The sequence below is a fragment of the Sander lucioperca genome, chromosome 5 (genome assembly GCF_008315115.2).
Source record: "Sander lucioperca isolate FBNREF2018 chromosome 5, SLUC_FBN_1.2, whole genome shotgun sequence".
Taxonomy (NCBI): Eukaryota; Metazoa; Chordata; class Actinopteri; order Perciformes; family Percidae; genus Sander; species Sander lucioperca.
Genome location: NC_050177.1, coordinates 31,754,860 through 31,778,349, shown reverse-complemented (window position 1 = coordinate 31,778,349; position 23,490 = coordinate 31,754,860). Strand labels below are relative to the sequence as shown.

General features: G+C 41.4%; 3 protein-coding genes across 3 annotated transcripts in view; all 3 read left to right on the top strand.

Moving 5' to 3' along the window:
- The window catches only part of LOC116054954 (NACHT, LRR and PYD domains-containing protein 12-like), a 752,812-nt gene that overhangs the window by 129,844 nt on the left and 599,478 nt on the right, over positions 1-23,490 (top strand). The gene's annotated exons all lie outside the window — the stretch shown is intronic.
- Positions 1-23,490, top strand: part of LOC116038066 (NACHT, LRR and PYD domains-containing protein 3-like) — a 1,733,742-nt gene that overhangs the window by 1,140,490 nt on the left and 569,762 nt on the right. The gene's annotated exons all lie outside the window — the stretch shown is intronic.
- LOC116034665 (NACHT, LRR and PYD domains-containing protein 12-like) overlaps positions 1-23,490 on the top strand; it is a 575,637-nt gene that overhangs the window by 512,649 nt on the left and 39,498 nt on the right. Inside the window, exons 8-13 of the mRNA XM_036001611.1 lie at positions 10,670-10,786; positions 11,632-11,710; positions 11,873-12,086; positions 12,223-14,026; positions 14,118-14,291; positions 17,933-18,106. Of these exons, the coding sequence (XP_035857504.1) occupies positions 10,670-10,786; positions 11,632-11,710; positions 11,873-12,086; positions 12,223-14,026; positions 14,118-14,291; positions 17,933-18,106 (2,562 nt within the window). The remainder of the gene's footprint in view (positions 1-10,669; positions 10,787-11,631; positions 11,711-11,872; positions 12,087-12,222; positions 14,027-14,117; positions 14,292-17,932; positions 18,107-23,490) is intronic.

Sequence of the window (23,490 nt, the reverse complement as noted above, 5' to 3'; positions counted from 1 at the left end):
AGAAAATTTATTTTTTTTAGACTCAAATTCGTGTATTTCTTCTCAGGGTTTACAGCAGTAAATGTGTTAGTTAAGGCGGTAGGGTGGGGTTACCATCTGACCTTTGGGGGGCTTGTTTGTGCGATAGACTACAGACTCTGTACTACATTTAACAAGATCATTTAGAATAATTATCTTACCTCGATGCGACAGGTTGATTGTCGGCTATCCAAATGCCAGTTTTCTGTTTCTTTCTCCCCGGATAAAGAATGTTTAGGTGAACGATGATAGATAGCTCGATGACATTCAACCACCAGATGCTGTTCAGACGCATCACACGATTCAGACGCATATCACATATTTAAAGATTGTAAAAACTGATTATTTTCTAATTCATGGCACGTTTTTTATTATTTTGTTGTTTAGTTTAATGCGTTCTGCAGAGAAGGGAGACTGGCGTTGGTCACGGTTTGGAATGAAAGGGAGAAAACAGGACAGAGTAACACGGCCAGCCTGGTCTCACAGGATTACGTGAAATGATCACGAACTGTTAGCAGCTCATTACGTGGTGGAGGCACGAAATGTATGAAAATCCCTTGTGGCCACCACGGAAAACACTGCCGATGTAAAGTCAATGAGAAGATGACGTAGCATTAAGAGCGACTACGGTAGCGAGTAGTATGTAAGGCCAAAAATCAGCGTAGGGAGGATGGTTGGGGGGGAGGATGGTCAAACACAGGACCATCACCCAGGAGACGGGGATCAGGTCCCTCATGTCACGTTACCTAAAGTTTCTTCTTTTCTGTCCCGTTCTTCTCTCGTGTCACTGAACCGTAAGCCCACCCACGACCTTTTCCTGAACTTAAGGGGCCGTGTTCATTTCACGTAATTCTGTGAGATCAGGTTGAACACGGCGGATATCACTCATATACATTTTATTTATTTATGTATTTTGATGACGTAGTTAAGGCGGCAGGCGTGTGTTGCTTAGGCGGCCGCCTGAACTACAAAGTGCTGCAGGAAACCTGCTGCTTCTCTGTTTTATATCATCTTAAACTGGAAATCTTTTGAGTTTAGGACAAACAGAACAAGATATTTAAAGACATCAACTCACTTTTCTGACATTTTGGAGACTAAACGATTAATAGATGAAGAAAAAGACCCTCATTATCGGCAAAACTTAGAACGTCTGTCGGGTCAGAATCAGGCGTTGGGTCGTCTGATCCTGGCATTAGACTGTATGAAGCTGTAATCTGATTGGCTGTGTGACACTGAAGCTCCGCCCACCTGTTCTCCTTTAATGTGCAGGTCTTCTGGAGGCCCCCGGAGGCCCTGATCCCCCTGGAGTCTAGTTTATTCTCTCTAAACCAGTTCTCTTTAAATTCACTTCACAATTAGATGGAAACATGACTAATGACTTTACTATCCAGGAGTATTAACAGAGACAGACTGATCTCATGAAGGGGCGTATGGCACGCCAATTCATAGGCCGTTATTTCATTTGTTGTTTTCCTAAAAACCTGCGTGTGACGTAGTCTCGCGAGAACACGTAGTCTCGTGATAACACGTAGTCTCGCGATAACACGTAGTCTCGTGATAACACGTAGTCTCGCGATAACACGCCACGTGGCTTTAGAAAGCACCACCTGGCGTGTATGTCTACGCTGTGACGTTGCAGACTGCCGTCCGCTGTATACAGCGTAGACATACACGCAGATAGCTCATAATGCGTACAGATAACACGCCACTTGGCTTAAGAAAGTGGGCGTGTATGTTTACGTGAAGTCATGATGTCACGTTGACCAGAGAACAGAAACATGACATCATGACTTGACTACCAGGAGGATTAACAGAGTTGTGTCTGAAGGTGGATTATTTCGTCCCTCTGAGGAATGTCTCCGTCCTGCTGCCCGCGGGACAACGATGGTACTAACGTCTTAGAAACTAACTGAACATATAGAAACCTCACCGTAGATGATGAAGATGATGATGATGAAGATGATGATGATGATGAAGATGATGATGATGATGATGATGATGATGACGAAGATGATGATGATGATGATGATGATGATGAAGATGATGATGATGATGATGATGAAGATGATGATGATGATGAAGATGAAGATGATGATGATGATGATGATGAAGATGATGATGATGATGAAGATGATGATGATGATGATGATGATGATGAAGATGATGATGATGATGATGATGAAGATGATGATGATGATGAAGATGATGATGATGATGATGATGATGATGAAGATGATGATGATGATGATGATGATGAAGATGATGATGATGATGGTGATGATGATAAAGATGATGAAGATGAAGATGATGACGAAGATGATGATGAAGATGAAGATGAAGATGATGATGAAGATGATGATGATGATGATGATGATAATGGTGATGGTGATGAAGATGAAGATGATGACGATGATGACACACACACACACACACATAGACACACGCACACACATATAGACACACACACAGACACACACACACACACACACACACACACACAGACATATACACACACACACACACACACACACATACAGGCACAGACAATGAATGATGATGATGACTTTATATGAAGGACAAACCAACAAAATGGGGGATCAAGCTGTTCGTGTTAGGAGAGTTAAGTAACGGCTACACCCTCAACTTCAACCGGTATGTGGGCAAATCACACCCACCCAGTGTACATGGACTGTCATATGATGCTGTCATGGACCTCATTCAGCCATCACATCTTGGGGCAGGATACCATCAGGGCTGGACTGGCCATCTGGCATACCGGGCATTTTCCCGGTGGGCCGACGCACTTTTGGACCGAATCGCCAATATAAATAGACCTTTTTTTTTGGCTGCGCCGGCACATAAAGAACTCACAGTGGCCCATTGGTTAATTTTCTTTATTGGCACTGACCTGACCCAATCAAATCCAGGACCCCCCTTCCCACTCCGGGCCGCAAATTCAAGAATCCAACTATGGCCACGCCTCCCGGCCCTGAGACACGAGCTGTAATAGTTATGCTGGGGGTTTAGCATCCACGACCACCAAAAGCGCAAGGGAGGTGCAGAGAAATTACGGGAGAAAAAGATTAAGAATCTACAGGCGGATTCCTCAAAATGTGCCAAAATGTCGGACTTGTTTGGGGCTGTAGTAGCTTCTTCAACATCAGCATTACCTGAAGTAGAGGAAGGAGGAGAGGTGGCTGGCTATACAGAGAAGCAGAAACAACATCATGACAGGGACGAAGACGAGGAGGAGGAGAGTGACCATGACAGAGCCATGGGAGCGAGTGAGGAAAAGATGGAAGAGAGAGTAGTTGACGACGTGGTAAGGAGTAGTTACATTAACAGGGACTCTCAGGCATCAAAACTCCATACAGGAAGAGAGGGAGGCTGTGTGTGTGTGTGTGTGTGTGTGTGTGTGTGTGTGTGTGTGTGTTACAGGTCTCAGACTGAGAACCCGTAAACAGATGCAGTAAGAATTCCTGTAAAACAGGACAAAATATCAGACAGGAGACGAGTGCTTGCGTTCACTGCAGCTTCGCTCAGCAGAATCTTTATTTGCCATTATGCAATAATATCTCTCTTTTTGTTTCTCTGTTTTGCTTCTATACATTTAGCATCAACACAAAATCCAAAACAAACAAAGTAAAATACCATAGCTAGTTAGCCTTCTCCTTAGCCTTCAACTGATTTACCATTTCAATATGTGTTACTACATTTATCCTCGTTCAGTTCTATAACTGAGCTAGCATTTCAGTTAGTTAACAACCCCTTAAAAGAAGGTACCATTCAATAAACATAGCATATTTAGGCTGCTCACTTATTTTCTTAAGATGTAAAATAAAGAAAACACACCTTTTACATGGCCACTAACGGCTGTCAGTACTGTACAATTGCTTGAGCTGAAGACTGGTAACGTTTCAGCTTATCAACAATATACATCAAATTACAACAACATATTAATTTAAAACGAGCTGCAATATCGTCACCAATATGCATTTAAAACCAACCTAAAATGCGCTGGAGCCAAGAACTCAGAAATATTTAAATCTTACTTCACTCTTTGGATCTACGGAAAGTTCACTGCCGGCGCCATCTTGAGACAGCCGCGACAACAATACTTTTCTCTACTTGTACACAAACCATATAAATGTGCTATCTTCCCTCCACCAAACCGATCTAACATTACAAATGTAACTGTTTAACAAGATATGTAGAAGTATACAAGTTTAAAGCGTCACAAACCTGTAAAACAGGACCAAATATCAGACAGGAGACGAGTGCTTGCGTTCACTGCAGCTTCGCTCAGCAGAATGACGAAGCAGCGAGAGTCCGCTCACCAAGAGTGTCCGTGAGAGCGAAGCCCAGCGCCACACTGCCCCCTGCTGGCAGCACCGTAATGCTGCATTAGAAAGAGCCTTGTACTCTTACCACAAATAATTGATTAACCATTATGACTCCTATCAAACCTTTTTCTCTCATATAAATAATATCCCACAATAACACAGACAAAATTACATAAAATGTGACATTTCGTGTGCGTCACATGTGTGTGTGTGTGTGTGTGTGTGTGTGTGTGTGTGTGTGTGTGTGTGTGTGTGTGTGCGCGTTATGTGCGCCTCACGTCATAACGACTATAAGCAGTTAAAGTTAGCAGCTGTCAGGTAACCTAACTGTTTAAGGTTACGTTGAAAATGCTAGTGGTTGGCCTGTTGGGCAGCTGAACAGTCTGATCTATAAAATCAGTGTTGATACAAGCATCAGTGTTCCTTGAATGGCTTAATTAGCTCTTTTCCAGGGCATATACTACTCTCAGCTTTATTGTAGCTTTTGGGAAGGGTTATGGTTATTGTATTCAGCAGACACTTTTGTCCAAAGTGACAAAATCTGAATCTTACAATAGGTAAAATTAACAGTAAACTATTTTTAAAGTTGCTAAGCCAAAATTAAGCAAAATAGTAATAATAACAATAATGGCAATACAATATAAAATATCAATAATAAAAATACCATAAATATAAAAATCATAACTCCAAGAATGAATTAATTATTTAAGTGTAAGATCAACAGATAAGTCTTGACTCCTCTTGAAGGATCCAAAACGATCGCATGAATGCAGAACACTAGGCAGCTCTTATCATAGCATGCACGCATATTTTAATGTCTGCAGGGAATGTGTCTGACCAATCACAGTGGGTGTGGGCCGCCTGGGCCAACAATGCCAGGGCCAATTTTTTGTCCCAGTCCAGCCCTGAATGGTCGTACACGGTGAAGTACACGGTGAAGTACCCGGTGAAGTACCCAGTGAAGTACACAGTGAAGTACACGGTGATACTGCAAAAAGAGGGATTCTGGTTTTTAGAGACATCGATCTGGAAACTTTCTGGGAATGGTTGTGAGAAACTGCCGTGAAACTATTTTGAGAGACAGTTAACAAACGTGTGTGTGTGTGTGTGTGTGTGTGTGTGTGTGTGTGTCTGTCTGTGTGTGTGTGTGTGTGTGTGGGGGTGTGTCTGTCTGTGTGTGTGTGTGTGTGGGTGTGTGTGTGTGTGGGTGTGTGTCTGTGTGTGCACAGACATCTGTTTGACAAGTGTTACTGCTCCTCTGATCTCTGTTGTCAGAGTGTTTCTGGTTCTACTGGATTCTTTCTGTCTCCTCCTCCTCTTCCTCTTCCTCCTCCTCCTCCTCCTCCTCCTGATGAAGCTGAAACAGGTTTGTTGTTTTGCTGTCAGAGACGAAGGTTTCAGTCGACACACGATAAGATGTCTGGGTGTCCCAGAGGTCTTCCAGGTGGAGCTGCAGCGTGAGAAACCCTCCAATCAGAGCAGTCAAGTACGTTAGTCTTCACTTTTTATTTGTGAGTATTGATTTATTTCTACTATTATTATTACTTATTGATTGTTTCTACTTCACTTCTTATTTCCTGAGAAAGTTTGGATGACTCTTGTGTTGAAGATAAATCTACATGTTGTAACATGAACTACTACAGAGGAGGTTTTAAATACTTTGCCAGGTGTTTATACGTCTGTCTGTCACAACCGTGAGGCTGCAGTCAGGAAACTTTACAGCTGTGTAGCTGAGATCTAAATGAAGGCTGAGTTGAAGATGGGTGGGGTCTGTGCAAGGGGGGAGGAAGTAGGAGGGGAGGAAGTAAGGAAGGACCAACTTTAAGCCCCTGGCCTGATTTGGCCGGTGTGAATCCATCATAAGATGGCCGCTAGTTATTTCCTTTCTCCTGCTGTCAGACAACAAACCGTAAAATGTAGAGACCTAAATGCCTCTGTTACTGTTGTAGTGATGTGAGGAGGAGGAGAAGTGTCTTCATGTCCATTATTTTTATGAACAGGACAGGAATGTTCTGTGCAAAGATGACATTAGTCCTGGGGCCTCATTTATAAAACCTGTTACGCAAGAAACAGTTGCGTAAAGCAGGGTGAAATTTGTGTGTGTGTGTGTGTGTGTGTGTGTGTATGTGTCTGTGTGTGTGTGTGTGTGTGTGTGTCTCTGTGTGTCTGTGTGTGTGTGTGTGTGTGTGTGTGTGTGTGTGTTTCTGTGTGTGTGTGTGTGTGTCTGTGTGTGTGTGTGTGTGTGTGTGTGTGTGTGTGTGTGTGAATGTTGTCTGTCTGAACCTGCTATTCCTACACAAAAGTTATAAATTGTTACATTTCAATCACTTTCACCTGTTCTGATTAAGTTCTAAGAAATAAGCACCAATAATGATCAAAAATCTTGTTTCTATTTTTTACCTTTTTATAATTGAATTTCCTTGTTTTCTCCCAAAAAAACGAAAATGATCATGTGATCATTAATGTGATCTCACAGGGGTAAATGGCAAATATGAACTATAAATGATGTAAATATCATTGGTAATTGAGCTAAATCTGTTAAGTATTAAGGCTGTGTAACAAACATATGAACACCACACAAGGGTTAAGGCCTCCAAACAGGATTTAGTTTGGATGTTCTACCTCTGTTAGGAGCACCTCCATCTCACAATCACTGAATCATGTTTTTTCCCCATTCTTCCGTTTCATGATTGGTCATCAAGGCCTTCTATACAAGGCTGCTTTGTTCATTGATTGATTAACATGGACCTTATTAGGACAAATATGGAACCACCTTGGGTCGTGCACGACCGCATGAGGTAACGCACGTCCATATTTATAACGAGAAGAGTGCGTACTGGTGTGCACTGCAAGGTGTTATAAACCAGAATTTAGTTTTTGCGTACAAAAATTCTGACTTTTTGGCACACGAAATCTTTCAGAATAGAATCTACGCACAGTTTTATAAATGAGGCCCCAAGATAAAATGACATATTTACTTCCCGTGGCCAATCAGTGAAAAGCACTATTAACCTCCATAGACGTGTGGAAAGTCCCTTGTGTTGCATTCACGGGACAAAGGAAGAACAAACACACACTGACAACAACAAATCCGAACCTTTCTCTAAGATGGCCTCTAGTTATTTCTTTTCTCCTGCTGTCAGAAAACAAACCGTCGTCTCCACCAGCGTAAAGTCAGACACAACAGGACTCTACTGTTTCCTCTGGGACCTTTCAGAATAAAATGTAGTGACCTAAATGCCTCTGTTACTGTTGTAGTGATTTATGGAGGAGGATGCACAGGACAGAAAGGTGAGATTGATTGTCATAATGGAGTCTTGTCTCCATTAGAGGACAGAAAGATGACATTAGTCCTGGAGTCTTTCCAATGTTCCTGTTCTCCCAGAAAGATAATGAATGACAGAGCAGGATGAGCAGAGAGCAGAAATCATTCAGTGAAGAGATTCAGACTTTATTTCCTGCTTCATAGCTTCTAGTTTCTCCAGCAGCTTCTGTTTCTGGAGATTAAAAAGTGGTCTTCCTCTCTTTCTAACAGGACCCATCAGAGACCAGACCCTGCTGAACCTGATCCTGAACCTGAACCTGAACTCAGCTGTGTGTCCATGAAGAGTAACCGGTCCATGGAGCCACCGCTACTTTAAAAAAAGACGTGTAAGGGAGAGGAGAATAGAAATGGAGGAGAGGCTACTTGAAATGGAGGAGAGAGGATTGATGAAGAGACTTGAATGGCAGAAGGAGCGAATTACAATGGAAAGTGAAATTGAAATGTTAAGAAGAAGATTGAGGTGAGTTGTGAACATCCAGCAAACTGGAACGAGTCTCATTGGATGGAACTACGTCCCGTCTGGGTTGTTTTGTGTCTCATGCACACTCCTTCAAATAAAGTGCTTTTTTGTAATTTTGTGGAAAGAAATTATTGTAGTTGATGACTGAAATGAGAATATTTTTGTAAAATAATTTCCTGTCTCATTCAAAATATCTTTCTGTTTAGACAACATTTTGAAATATTATATTTAGATTTTAAATTCTGATTTCAAAAGATATTTTTATTGAGTTTTGGACAGAAAGTAAAGCATTATTGGCATTTAATTGTTAATAATTAGGCCTACAGACATATTCATATTAATATTATATTTTATGCACGGAGACTTTAACTGAACATGTGACCCTCAATAAATATGTTTTTCTATCAGGACCCAGCAGAGACCAGAGTCTCCTGAACCTGGACCTGGACCTGAACCTGAACCTGAACCTGATCCTGAACCTGAACCTGAACCCAGCTGTGTGTCCTTTAAGAGCGACCAGTCACATCAAGGCCTCATTGACTTTAAAGGAGAGCAACCCTCTGCTGAGAACAGGTAAGCTGTTTATGTTATAATATTTCTGATTCATGTTTTAACTTGTATGTATCCAGAGAAGTTTTAAGTTTATTTTCAGCATCTTTCTTCTTCACATTGTTGGGAATTCGTAGGTGTACAGATTTAATTATTGGCAAATTATCAAAGATGTTTTATCAATATTATTAAAGTTAGGAATATGGTTATTAATAACTTTATCAAGTCAACAAACGATCAAAACGGGGCACCACCCTGGAACTCAGGGACCAATAATCAAACTGTGAAACGATCTCATTAGGTGATATTCCTTTAAAATACAGATCTTAACTTGGTTAATCTATCTGGTATTCTTTAAAGGAACAAAAGGAAGGGTGAATGCAAGCAACGACCTGTTTAACCAGCTTATTATTACATAAATACACAAATAGTCACAGACTTCTATTTAAAATATAGTAGAATTTATTAACTTCAAAATTATCAATGGCCGATCAATAATCCTTCGATCAATTAAAACCAATATACCTTTTTTTAAACTATAACAAAACAAAGCAAATCTGTGTGTGTGTGTGTGAGAGCGAGAGAGCAAGGAGGAGGGGGGGGGGTGACGATACTCGGGGGGTTGTTTGGTCACGCCCAGATTAGCTGTTAGCTCATTGAAGCTAGGCTATGTGTTAGCTGCACGAAAGCTATTTAGCCTCAAGAGGGCGGAAGTGGTGCTGGGTGCAAAGACAGAAAAGGCACCTTGATTCTTGATTTTCGAGGTTCTGAAAATGATCACACTCTCACTCAGTACAGTAGCTAACTTCTTCCCAGCGGGAGAAAAGAAATGTGGCATTTACAGTTTTAAACCAGGCTACATTAGTCAAACACACAACATATCAACAATGCACCGTGATCAGAGTGCATTCACAGAAAATAGATTGGACTTGATGGTCCGATCAGATTAATAAATCAAGCGTGCAGCAATAGCACAAGTATTAATCTAAAATCACACTAATGTCGTAACAAGTGGCAGCATTAGCCTTACTGACATTAATAAAACACACTATTCCTCTGCCCAGAAACTTAAGCCTCCTTACTGTGTGCAGTCCGTGAAGTTTGTTCAGCGGATTTTCCACGTAGGACAGAAACGGGTTAACCACTTGGCCAGGGGTTAACAAATCAACTCCACCCGGTTAGGGTTTGTGGAGCAGTTCAGAGTCGACTCGGGAGGGAAAAGCAGTCCGTGTTGTCTGATTTCCTTCTAGAGAAAAACGTGGTTCTCTCTTCTGCAGATTTGAAACACTGGTCGCGTGTTTCCATCGGGTCCAAGATGCTCGTCAGAATCACTGAATTAAATCCACTTTTCTTGGGAAATGGAGCTATTTCAAAGCAAATGTTCGCTTGTGTGTCAACCTGTAGTGAGCGAAGTCACAGGGCAAAGACAAGAAGTGGGGGGTGACGTGAAGTTTTATAGCTCAGGCCACCAGACATGGCTCCATGCTGTTTTTAGGGTCTCTATAAACAAATGGGAAGGCTCCAAATTCTTGGAGGTGCGAATACCTTATCTACAGCCCCTCCCTCTGGCCATTTTGTGGTCCCTTTTCCTTGTGGTGACCTGTCAGAGTTTGGTAAAAGGCTCTGAAATTTACGAGTAGGCCCAGACGTCTTTGTCTCTGAGTACATGTTGACTGAAAACCCATTGCTTGAAAACGATAATGTTTAACTCACTACTGGATGGTTCCACACACACTCTCACATCTGAAAGTTGTCCAGTTAAACCAGTGTTCAACTTGACTTTAGGTAAATATTGGATCTGGTTTGGTCCAATATATTCTCTGGTGTTTTATCTTTTTAACGCAATTTTTTGTATAGTTTATTGAACTCTGTGTTAATCTTGTTTTAGTTGCTGCTTGTATCGCCAGCAGTTTTTGTTTCTGAATAATAAAACGTTAATTTCCATCCCTGTTGGTCTTACTCTCTGTGTAACAGGATCCATCAAAGACCAGACTCTGCTGAACCTGAACCCAGCTGTGTGTCCTTCAAGAGCGACTGGTCACATCAAGGCCTCATTGACTTTAAAGGTCAGCAACCCTCTGCTGAAAAGAGGTAAGCTGTTAATATTATTATAACATTGCTGATTCATGTTTTAACATTTATGTATCCAGAGAAGTTTTAAAATTTATTTTCAGCATATTTCTTCTTCACATATATTTATATTCTCACATCTGAAAGCTGTCCAATAAGACCAGTCTTCAACTGTAGATCTCAATTCTCTAATATCAATAGGTCTAATATTATCTAGTGTTTTAGCCCCATTACAAAGCATTTTAAATCTCCCTTAGCCATAGGGTAGGATAAGAATCATGAATGGCAAAATTCTTCCCAAATGTTCTCCAACTGGGAATACCAGTTTGGGATGTATGTGCCTCAGAGTGCCCTTTCCAGGGTAACTTCATTTGCACATCCCCCCTGGAGAACCAGCGACCCTTGGTAAGTGTTTGTGTCACCTGGGTCAGGACACTATTTACCATGAGAAGACTTCTGCCATTTGAGTCAGGACGCTTTAGGCCAAGTTTCAGTGAGTGGGTTCATGACCAGATTCCAACAGAAGGCTTTCAGGCCAACAGAAGGTTTTTCACCATTGACTCCCCAAATTCCTTCTACCTACAAATGTTTGGCTCCATGACCACAGAAGCTGCAGACCTCCTGGCATCATGATACCAGTCTGCTGCTTCAGGAGTCCTTTAGGCCAACCATGTTGTAGCCCTTGTTTACTTCTTAGTTCTTTCTGTTGATTCACAGTGGGGTCAGCAGCACAACCTACACGTTCATGTCAGGGGAAACCATCTGATTCAATGTTGTAATCAACACTTTAAGTCACAGAGTCAAACCTTGTGTTTGTCTGTGTGGACAGACATGATGTGAGCTAATTCTTCCTGATTCCTCTACAGAGAGGACCAGGAGAGCTCAGAGGTTCCCAGTGGTCAGTCTGCCAAGCAGCATCAAACACACCTGGACTCCATATTTATGGTCTGTACATGTACAACAACTACTTTTACATCTATTCTGTTCACAATCATCTCCGTGCAGCACTTTTCAAACCAGTGGGTTGTCAGTCTGTCCAACATGGATCTGATGTTTGCTTTAATGATTTCAGTTTGATTGTGTCATTCATATAATCTTCTGTTCCAGCTGTTGGAGGAGAACATCGGCACTTTTGTGAAGAATGAGCTGAAGAAGATCCAGAAGGTTCTGAGTCCAGATTACCCAGAATGCTCAGAGAGTCAGAGGGAGGGTGAGGATGAGGATGAAGAGCAGAAGAGCAGCAGAGAGGCATTTCTGAAAATCACACTGCACTTACTGAGGAGAATGAAGCAGGATGAGCTGGCTGACCGTCTGCAGCGCAGTAAGAGGATTTCTCTAAAGATTTAGCTTGCTGGACTAATGGGACGTTTACTAATGTCTCCAGAAATGGAACAAAATATGTTCCTGTTTTCTTTACAAAATTTCTTAATAATCTTTTTTGTTATGTATTCATTCAGGAAGTTCTGCTGGAGTGTGTAAACGTAAACTCAAGACTAACCTAAACAAGAAGTTCCAGTGTGTGTTTGAGGGGATTGCTAAAGCAGGAAACCCAACCCTTCTGAATCAGATGTTCACAGAGATCTACATCATGGAGGGAGGGACTGCAGAGGTCAATGATGAACATGAGGTCAGACAGATTGAAATAGCATCCAGGAAACCAGACAGACCAGAAACAACAATCAGACGAGAAGACATCTTTAAAGCCCCACCTGGAAGAGATGAACCAATCAGAACAGTGATGACTAAGGGAGTGGCTGGCATCGGAAAAACAGTCTTAACACAGAAGTTCACTCTGGACTGGGCTGAAGGCAAAGCCAACGAGGACATCCAGTTCATATTTCCTTTCACTTTCAGAGAGCTGAATGTGCTGAAAGAGAGAAAGTACAGCTTGGTGGAACTTGTTGATTACTTCTTCGGTGAAACCAAAGAAGCAGGAATCTGCAGGTTTGAAGAGTTCCAGGTTGTCTTTATCTTTGACGGTCTGGATGAGTGTCGACTTCCTCTGGACTTCCTCAACACTGAGATCTTGAATGATGTTACAGGGTCCACCTCAGTGGGTGTGCTGCTGACAAACCTCATCAGAGGGAATCTGCTTCCCTCTGCTCGCCTCTGGATAACCACACGGCCTGCAGCAGCCAATCAGATCCCTGCTGACTGTGTTGACATGGTGACAGAGGTCAGAGGTTTCACTGACCAACAGAAGGAGGAGTACTTCAGGAAGCGATCCAATGACAAGAAGCAGGAAAGCAGAATCATCTACCACATCAAGACATCACGAAGCCTCCACATCATGTGCCACATCCCAGTCTTCTGCTGGATCACTGCTACAGTTCTGGAGGACGTGTTGAAGACCAGAGAGGGAGGAGAGCTGCCCAAGACCCTGACTGAGATGTACATCCACTTCCTGGTGGTTCAGTCCAAACTGAAGAACATCAAATACGGTGGAGGAGCTGGGACCGATTCAAACTGGAATAAAGAGACGAAGAAGATGATTCGGTCTCTGGGAAAACTGGCTTTTGAGCAGCTGCAGAAAGGCAACTTGATATTCTATGAATCAGACCTGACGGAGTGTGGCATCGATATCACAGCAGCCTCAGTGTACTCAGGAGTGTTCACACAGATCTTTAAAGAGGAGAGAGGACTGTACCAGGACAAGGTGTTCTGCTTCGTCCATCTGAGTGTTCAGGAGTTTCTGGCTGCTCTTCATGTCCATCTGACATTCATCAACTCTGGAGTCAACCTGCTGTCAGAAGATCAAACAACCTCCCGGCTGCCTAAAGTCTTCAGAGTCAAACCTAAAGTAAAATGTCTCCTTCAGAGTGCTGTGTACGAAGCCTTACAGAGTCCAAATGGACACCTGGACTTGTTCCTCCGCTTCCTCCTGGGTCTTTCACTGCAGACCAATCAGAATCTCCTACGGGGTCTGATGACACAGACAGGAAGTATCTCAGAGACCTGTCAGGAGACAGTTGAGTACATCAAGAAGAAGTTCAGTGAGGATCTGTCTGCAGAGAGAAGCATCAATCTGTTCCACTGTCTGAATGAACTGAATGATCGTTCTCTAGTGGAGGAGATCCAACAATCCCTGAGATCAGGAAGTCTCGCCACAGATAAACTGTCTCCTGCTCAGTGGTCAGCTCTGGTCTTCATCTTACTGTCAGCAGAAAAAGATCTGGACGTGTTTGACCTGAAGAAATACTCTGCTTCAGAAAAGGATCTTCTGAGGCTGATGCCAGTGGTCAAAGCCTCCAACAAAGCTCTGTAAGTGGGATTTATTAATCAATAAATACTCTGCTATCTTTCAACAGGAGTTAAATATAAATATCTTGTTTGCATCTTGTTTTCTCTCCAGACTGAGTGGCTGTAACCTGTCAGAGAGAAGCTGTGAAGCTCTGTCCTCAGTTCTCAGCTCCCAGTCCTCTAGTCTGAGAGAGCTGGACCTGAGTAACAACAACATGCAGGATTCAGGAGTGAAGCTGATCTCTGATGGACTGAAGAGTCCACACTGCACACTGGAGACTCTCAGGTCAGATCAAGAACAATAATCTTTGAAAAAAAACAGTATTACAAAAAAATTCATCGGAAACATTCAAAAATTGTGAATGTTTCCAAAGTATTTTATTCTGATTTAGAATCACTTTATAAAAAATGAAATATGAACTGTGGCTGAGATACACAAATAATTTATATTTTAATATCATGTGACTTTGATTACTGGACGTTTGTTTATTCCTGATTATACAAGAAGTAGATCCGACCAGACAACCTGATTGGTCAGCTAAACATTTAGAACGTACTCAAATCAGCATGTCAGCATACCCAGAGCCATTTGAGCACACCTGGTATATCAAATAAAATATTACTCCGCCATTTCCTTGGCAACATTGTAACTTCCAGGGCTGAATCAAAAACAGTAACGTTAGCCTACGATATTGATACAAGGGATCATTTTGTTGTTAATTTTGATTTATATGGAGGACTTAGTTTTGATGAATGGTTGGAAGACGATCAGAAGTGAATCATTGGATGAAACAACATTTTTAAGCTCTGCAATTAACTCTTACTGGAATAGGTTGGATCACTTCAGCTGTTGGATTACATCAGCTGTTGGATCATATCAACTGTTGGATCACATCAGCTGTGCCACTGACACGTCAACAATGATTTTCGTGAAAGTATAGTAGCAACAAAATATTTTTAGTAAATATTTTAGTTATAACCAAATTAAGTTAGCCAAGCAGTTTGGTGTTTAAAAAAAACAGTAATTTTAGCCTACAGCATTGATACAATGGATCATTTTGTTGTTAATTTTGATTTACATGGAGGAATTAGTTTTGATGAATGGTTGGAAGAGGGTGAGAACTGAATCATTGGATGAAACCATACTTTTACAACACTCTGGAGTTAACTGTTACTGGAATAGTTTGGATCACATCAGCTGTTTGGATCACATCAGCTGTTGGATCGCATCAGCTGTTTGGATCACATCAGATGTGCCACTGACACGTCAATAATTAAGTTTGAGGACGTATAGTAGCTATTTTTTTTTTTCAGTAGATATTTTAGTTATAACCAGATTAAGTTAGCCAAGTAGTTGGGTGTTTATATTTGCGGTAGTTATTACGTTTTGGAAAATTCCACAATCTCTACCATTACAAAGCTAACGTTAGCTTAAGATGACTGGCTGACTAACATTTAACAGGGAGGGACTACAAATGATTTCTGTTGCTTTTCTTTATTTTGAGAGTGAATTGCCACACAATATGAATACAGTTTGATTATAATTTGTATTCAGTTGGTAACCGTTGTTGTATAATTGCTTTATTACACGAGAGGGTTTGATTTAACGTCATATTATCACTTCAGTCATGCTTAGCCGCTTCACTGTCGTGCCAATAATGACGTTAAATCAACCCCTATCGTGTAATATTGCTTAATCAGTCACGATTAATTATCATGTTTCAGACTTGTTTAGAGTAGAGCAGCAGATATTTAAACATGCTGAGAAGGGATTTCATATAGTGTATCAACAAAAGTCCAGACTTAACATTTAAAAACAATCATTATCTGTCTTATTCATTACCGTCCCTCCAACAAAGCTCTGTAAGTGTGATTTATTCATCATTAAATACTTTATCTTTCAACAGGAGTTTTATTTAAATAACTTGTTTCCTTTCTGTTGTCTCTCCAGACTGAGTGGCTGTAACCTGTCAGAGAGAAGCTGTGAAGCTCTGTCCTCAGTTCTCAGCTCCCACTCCTCTAGTCTGAGAGAGCTGGACCTGAGTAACAATGACCTGCAGGATTCAGGAGGGAAGCTGATCTCTGTCGGACTGAAGAGTCCACACTGCACACTGGAGACTCTCAGGTCAGATCAACAACAATAATATTTGAAAAAAACAATATTGAAAAATACTTTGGAAACATGCAAAAAGTGTGAATGTTTCCAAAGTATTTTATTCTGATTTAGAATCACTTCATAAGCAATGAAATATGAACTGTGACAGAGATTCATGAATAATTTATATTTTAATATCATGTGACTTTTATTACTGGACTTTTATTTATTCCTGAATATACAATAAGTGAATCCGAGCAGACAATATGATTGGTCAACTAGACATTTAGAACATACTGAAATCAGCATGACAGCACACCCAGCGCCATTTGAGCACACCTGGTGCATCAAATAAAACATTACTCAGCCATTTCCATGGCAACATTGTTACTTCCAGGGATGAATCAAAAACAGTAACATTAGCCTACGATATTCATGCAATGGATAATTTTGTTGTAAATTTTTATATATATATGAAGAACTTAGTTTTGATGAATGGTTGGTAAATGATGAGAAGTGAATCATTGGATGAAACAACATTTTTACACTCTGGAGTTAACTGTTACTGGAATAGTTTGGATTACATCAGCTGTTTGGATCACATCAGCTGTTTGGATAACATCAGCTGTTTGGATCACATCAGCTGTGCCACTGACATCAATAATGAAGTTCGCTGATGTATAGTACTAAAAAAAATTTTTAGTAGAAATTTTTGTTATAACCAGATTAAGTTAGCCAAGCAGTTTGGTGTTTATATGTGCTGTAGTTATTACGTTTTGGAAAATTCCACGATCTCTACCATTACAAAGCTAACGTTAGCTTAAGATGACTGGCTGACTAACATTTAACAGGGAGGGACTACAAATGGTCTCTGTTGCTTTTCTTTATTTTGAGAGTTAATTGCCCAACAATATGAACACAGTTTGATTATAATTTTTATTCAGCTGGTAACTGTTGTTGTACAATCGCTTTATTACACGAGAGGGTTTGATTTAACGTCATATTATCACTTCAGTCATGTTTAGCCACTTCACTGTCGTGCCAATAATGACGTTAAATCAAAGCCTCTCGTGTAATAGTGCTTAATTCAGTCACAATTATTTATCATGTTTCAGACTTGTTTAGAGTAGACCAGCAGATATTTAAACATGCTGAGAAGGGATTTCATATACTGTATCACCAAAAGTCCAGACTCAACATATAAACACAATCATTATATGTCTTCTTATATGACATTTATCTAAACTTTAAGCTTTATTAAATTTAAACCACCCTTCTCATCTCAGGATTTAAAATTTAGCAATTTGGAAATCTTTGAATGTTTCCGAAGCATTTTGTTCTTATTTATAATATGTTGTAAAGCACAATGTATGAACTATGGCATTTTTTGTAAATCTCATGTGAATTTGAATACTGGATGTCCTTTTAATTCTCATTCAGTCACAATTAGTTATCATGTGTCCAACTTGTTTAGAAAATTGATTTTATATTCTCTACCACCAACAGTCTGGAAACTCTCAGGTCAGGATTCATTAACCCATTCAACTGATGACCATTTAACTTTAGTTGATGAAACAGCTGCTTTGTGTCTGTTGATAGGATAAAATTGGGCAGTAGTTATTAATTATATAATTATTAATTTCTAGACTCAGAGTTACTTTCCATGAGGATTTTTCATTGTTTACTTTTGTTGTTAAATAATTAAATAGAACAGTTGATTTTAATGATGTATTCTAAATCTGGACCAAAATGGACAACAAACAAACATAAAACTAACACATGGCTCCACGTGTTGACAGAGGGTTCCTGTGTGTTGTTCTGTGTGTTTGCAGTCTGTCAGGCTGTCTGATGTCAGAGGAAGGCTGTTATTCTCTGGTCTCAGCGCTGAGCTCCAACCCCTCCCATCTGAGAGAGCTGGACCTGTGCTACAATCATCCTGGAGACTCAGAAGTGAAGCTACTGTCAGCGGGACTGGAGGATCCTCTCTGGAGACTGGAAACTCTCAGGTACAAACACTGATGAACAAAAAGGAGATATTTGTGTAGAAAGTTGTAAAGGAGAACATCTCCAGGAACTAAAATAAAAACTCCCTCTTGTTAATAATTGATGTAGTTTGGACAGATATCTTTATTTTAAAGGAACTGTCCGTGGTTTGAAGAAACATCCTTTTTTTCCTCTTTCTCGGGATCAAATCAGTTTAAACTCGACAGAGAAAGGTCCAGGACAGGCTTAGCTAAGCTTAGCACAAATCAATGTGCTTTCTACACTGTGAGAAGAGTGTGTGGATGGAGCATGAATTTACTCTTTCAGCAGACTCATTAGCTAGAGGTTTAAAATGTCAGTTGCCGGTGCTGCATGGCTCATATGCTCGATCAGAGACGTACACTGACACCTTGACCAATTATTGTACAAAGTTCCTCTTGTGCTGGGAGAGTACTGGCTCTAAGGTTAAAAAGTCCCTCAAAATGCTCTTTCCTAGTCCCTGCGGTGCAAACATAATATATGTGTGTGTTAGAGTGATGTACTATTGATGTTTCCCTACAGAGAAAGTGCTTGCCCTTGGGGGGATTGTTGGGTCTCTGTAAATGATAGTGTGGCAGTGGCGCCGGCAGCCGTAATCCTGTACGCACTGTGCGTACATTTGCTTCTATGAGACACTCATCTAATGATGTGTAAATGCGCACGTAGTCTGTTCTGCTCTCTGCTATGTTCAGTTATATGTTCCTCATTATTTATACATTATTTCACCCACAAGCCATCCGCTATTAATCAGAATATTTGCTGCTATGACTCGATCTGTAGATCAGAGGTGGGCCGTCAGGGCCAGCAAGGCCTTCTCTGCTAGCCAAGAAATTATCAGAATTTGAAAATTATATTTTTATAATTAAAGGCCTATATATTAATTTCTAAAATAAATATAAATATTTATAAATTTCATATGTATTTTTTATATTGTATACGCTGCAAGTTCGATTACATTTTTAGATGTAAAGTTAATGAAAGAAAGGTGGGTGTACTTAGAAATGTAAAAAGAAACCCGAACCTAGCTCCATCAGCCGAATAGTGTGGGTAACAGATCAATGCAGCAACATAATCAAAGCACTGGAACCATATAGGAGAGTTCTTGTCTCGATCACCTAATACTGTCCATCACCACGGTCTGCATGCTCACGCACTGGCCGACAACAGTGCTGCAGATGCGGGAGACACGATGTAGCACAGTTTACCTCACACTCAAGTCAGTGCAGGACATCCACCCAGAGCTACGGGAGAAACTGGAGAGGCATAGCTTGCTCCCCACCGAATAAGGCTAATAAAGCAATGATTAAAAAAACACAAATGCTTGATCAAGGGCCCAGCCCAGCTCGGCCCGATCATCCGGTTCGAGCACGGGTTCGGGCAGAGAATCTAAACTCTACCGCCACTGCGGTAGATAATCTGCTTGTTGCTATTGACGCTGCGATCGCTGAACCCACGGATCTAGCATGTTGTTTGTATCATATGTGTTTACATGGACATGAATACTGCAGTTATGAGGATTATCCTGTTTTTGATCATATTCAGGATATGATGTTTAGGCTACATGGCACACAGAGAAATCAGGTTATTCACATCTCCGTACATGCTCACCATCAGCTCTCTCTCTGTTTATTTATTTCATTTAACCTTTATTTATACAGGTAATCTCATTGAGACACAGGATCTCATTCTCAAGAGAGACCTTTTAAGGACAATACACAACACCAGTTACAGACAGAGAAACAGATTACAATGGTATACACAATATCCATCCATCCATCTTCGTCCGCTTATCCGGTAACGGGTCGCGGGGGTAGCAGCTCCAGCAGGGGACCCCAAACTTCCCTTTCCTGAGCCACATTAACCAACTCCGACTGGGGGATCCCGGGGGATATACACAATATGTACTATACAATATTTAAACTACCGTAAAATGCCAAGTAGACTTAAAACACTAAAGTACTGAAAACAAGAACAGGATTCCCAAGATGTTTTTTTCCAGTAGCCTTAAAATTAGTTTAAAATCCCTTAGTGGGATCAATTTGGACAGTTTTAGATCCTGTTGTAGTTTATTCCAGGTTGCGCTCTTTCTCTCTCTCTCTCTCTCTCTCTCTCTCTCTCTCTCTCTCTCTCTGTCTGTCTCTCTCTCTCTCTCTCTCTCTCTCTCTCTCTCTCTCTCTCTCTCTCTCTCTCTCTCTCTCTCTCTCTCTCTCTCTCTCTCTCTCTCTCTCTGTCTCTCTCTTAGAGTCCACACTGCACACTGGAGACTCTCAGGTCAGATCAAGAACAATAATCTTTAAAAAAATACAGTATTGAAAAATACTTTGGAAACATTAAAGAAATGTGAATGTTTCCCAAGTATTTTATTCTGATTTAGAATCACTTCATAAAGAATGAAATATGAACTGTGGCTGAGATCCAGAAATAATTTATATTTTAATATCATGTGACTTTGATTACTGGACTTTTGTTTATTCCTGAATATACAACAAGTGAATCTGACCAGACAATCTGATTGGTCAGCTAGACATTTAGAACGTACTCAAATCAGCATGACAGCACACCCAGAGCCGTTTGAGCACACCTGGTGCATCAAATAAAATATTACTCCGCCACTTCCATGGCAACATTGTAACTTCCAGGGCTGAATCAAAAAACCGTAAGGTTAGCCTACGATGTTGATACAATGGATCGTTTTGTTGTTAATTTTGATTTGGTAAAGGATAAGAAGTGAATCATTGGATGAAACAACATATTTACACTCTGGAGTTAACTGTTAATGTAATAGTTTGGATTACGTCTGCTGTTTGGATCACATCAGCTGTTTGGATCACATCAGCTGTTTGGATCACATCAGCTGTTTGGATCACATCAGCTGTTTGGATCACATCAGCTGTTGGATCATATCAGCTGTTGGATCACATCAGCTGTGCCACTGACACATCAATAATGAAGTTCGCGGATGTACATTAGGAAAAAAAAATGTTTATTATATATTTTAGTTATAACCAGATTAATTTAGCCGAGCAGTTTGGTGTTAATATATGCGGTACTTATTACATCCATCCATCCATCTTCGTCCGCTTATCCGGTAACGGGTCGCGGGGGTAGCAGCTCCAGCAGGGGACCCCAAACTTCCCTTTCCCGAGCCACATTAACCAACTCCGACTGGGGGATCCCGAGGCGTTCCCAGGCCAGGTTGGAGATATAATCCCTCCACCTAGTCCTGGGTCTTCCCCGAGGCCTCCTCCCAGCTGGACGTGCCTGGAACACCTCCCTAGGGAGGCGCCCAGGGGGCATCCTTACCAGATGCCCGAACCACCTCAACTGGCTCCTTTCGACGCGAAGGAGCAGCGGCTCTACTCCGAGCTCCTCACGGATGACTGAGCTTCTCACCCTATCTCTAAGGGAGACGCCAGCCACCCTCCTGAGGAAACCCATTTCGGCCGCTTGTACCCTGGATCTCGTTCTTTCGGTCATGACCCAGCTTTCATGACCATAGGTGAGGGTAGGAACGAAAACTGACCGGTAGATCGAGAGCTTTGCCTTCTGGCTCAGCTCTCTTTTCGTCACAACGGTGCGATAAATTGAATGTAATACCGCACCCGCTGCGCCAATTCTCCGACCAATCTCCTGCTCCATTGTCCCCTCACTCGCAAACAAGACCCCAAGGTACTTGAACTCCTTCACTTGGGGTAAGGACTCATTCCCTACCTGGAGAAAGCACTCCATCGGTTTCCTGTTGAGAACCATGGCCTCCGATTTAGAGGTGCTGATCCTCATCCCAGCCGCTTCACACTCGGCTGCGAACCGATCCAGTGAGTGCTGAAGGTCACAGGCCGATGATGCCATCAGGACCACATCATCCGCAAAAAGCAGCGATGAGATCCCCAGCTCACCGAACTGCAACCCCTCTCCACCCCGACTACGCCTCGATATCCTGTCCATAAATACTACAAACAGGATTGGTGACAAAGCGCAGCCCTGGCGGAGGCCAACCCTCACCTGAAACGAGTCCGACTTACTGCCGAGAACCCGGACACAGCTCTCGCTTTGGTCGTACAGAGATTGGATGGCCCTGAGAAGGGACCCCCTCACCCCATACTCCCGCAGCACCTCCCACAGTATCTCCCGGGGGACCCGGTCATACGCCTTCTCCAGATCCACAAAACACATGTAGACCGGTTGGGCATACTCCCAGGCTCCCTCCAGGATCCTTGCAAGAGTAAAGACCTGGTCCGTTGTTCCACGACCAGGACGGAATCCGCATTGTTCCTCTTCAACCTGAGGTTCGACTATCGACCGAACCCTCCTTTCCAGCACCTTGGAGTAGACTTTACCGGGGAGGCTGAGAAGTGTGATACCCCTGTAATTGGCACACACCCTCTGGTCCCCCTTTTTGAAAAGGGGATCCACCACCCCAGTCTGCCACTCCTTAGGCACCGTCCCCGACTTCCACGCAATGTTGAAGAGGCGTGTCAACCAAGACAACCCCTCCACACCCAGAGCTTTAAGCATTTCTGGACGGATCTCATCAATCCCTGGGGCTTTGCCACTGTGGAGTTGTTTAACTACCTCAGCAACTTCCACCAGGGTACTTATTACATATTGGAAAATTACATGATCTCTACCATTACAAAGCTAATGTTAGCCTAAGATGACTGGCTGACTAACATTTAACAGGGAGGGACTATAAATGATCTCTGTTGCTTTTCGTTATTTTGAGACTGAATTGCCCCACAATATGAATAGAGTTTGATTATAATTTTTTTTTATTTAGTTGGTAACCGTTGTTGTATAATCGCTTTATTACATGAGAGGGTTTGATTTAACGTTACATTATCACTTCAGTCATGTTTAGCCGCTTCACTGTCGTGCCAATAATGATGTTAAATCAAACCCTCTCGTGTAATATTGCTTAATCAGTCACGATTAATTATCATGTTTCCAACTTGCTTAGAGTAGTATAGTATATTTAAACATGCTGAGAAGGAATTTCATATACTGTATCACCAAAAGTCCAGACTCAACATATAAACACAATCGTTATATATCTTGTTATATGACATTTCTCTAAAGTTTAAGCTTTATTAAATTTATACCACCCTTCTCATGTCAGGATTTAAAATTTAGCAATTTGGAAATCTTTGAATGTTTCCAAAGCATTTTGTTCTTATTTATATGTCTTAAAGCACAAAGTATGAACTATGGCTATGGTAGTTTTTTTAAATCTTATGTGAATTTGAATACCAGATGTCTTTTTTCTTCTCATTCAGTCATAATTAGTTATCATGTTTCCAACTTGTTTAGGAAATGGATTTTATATTCTCTATCACCAAAAGTCCAGACTTAACATTTAAACACAATCATT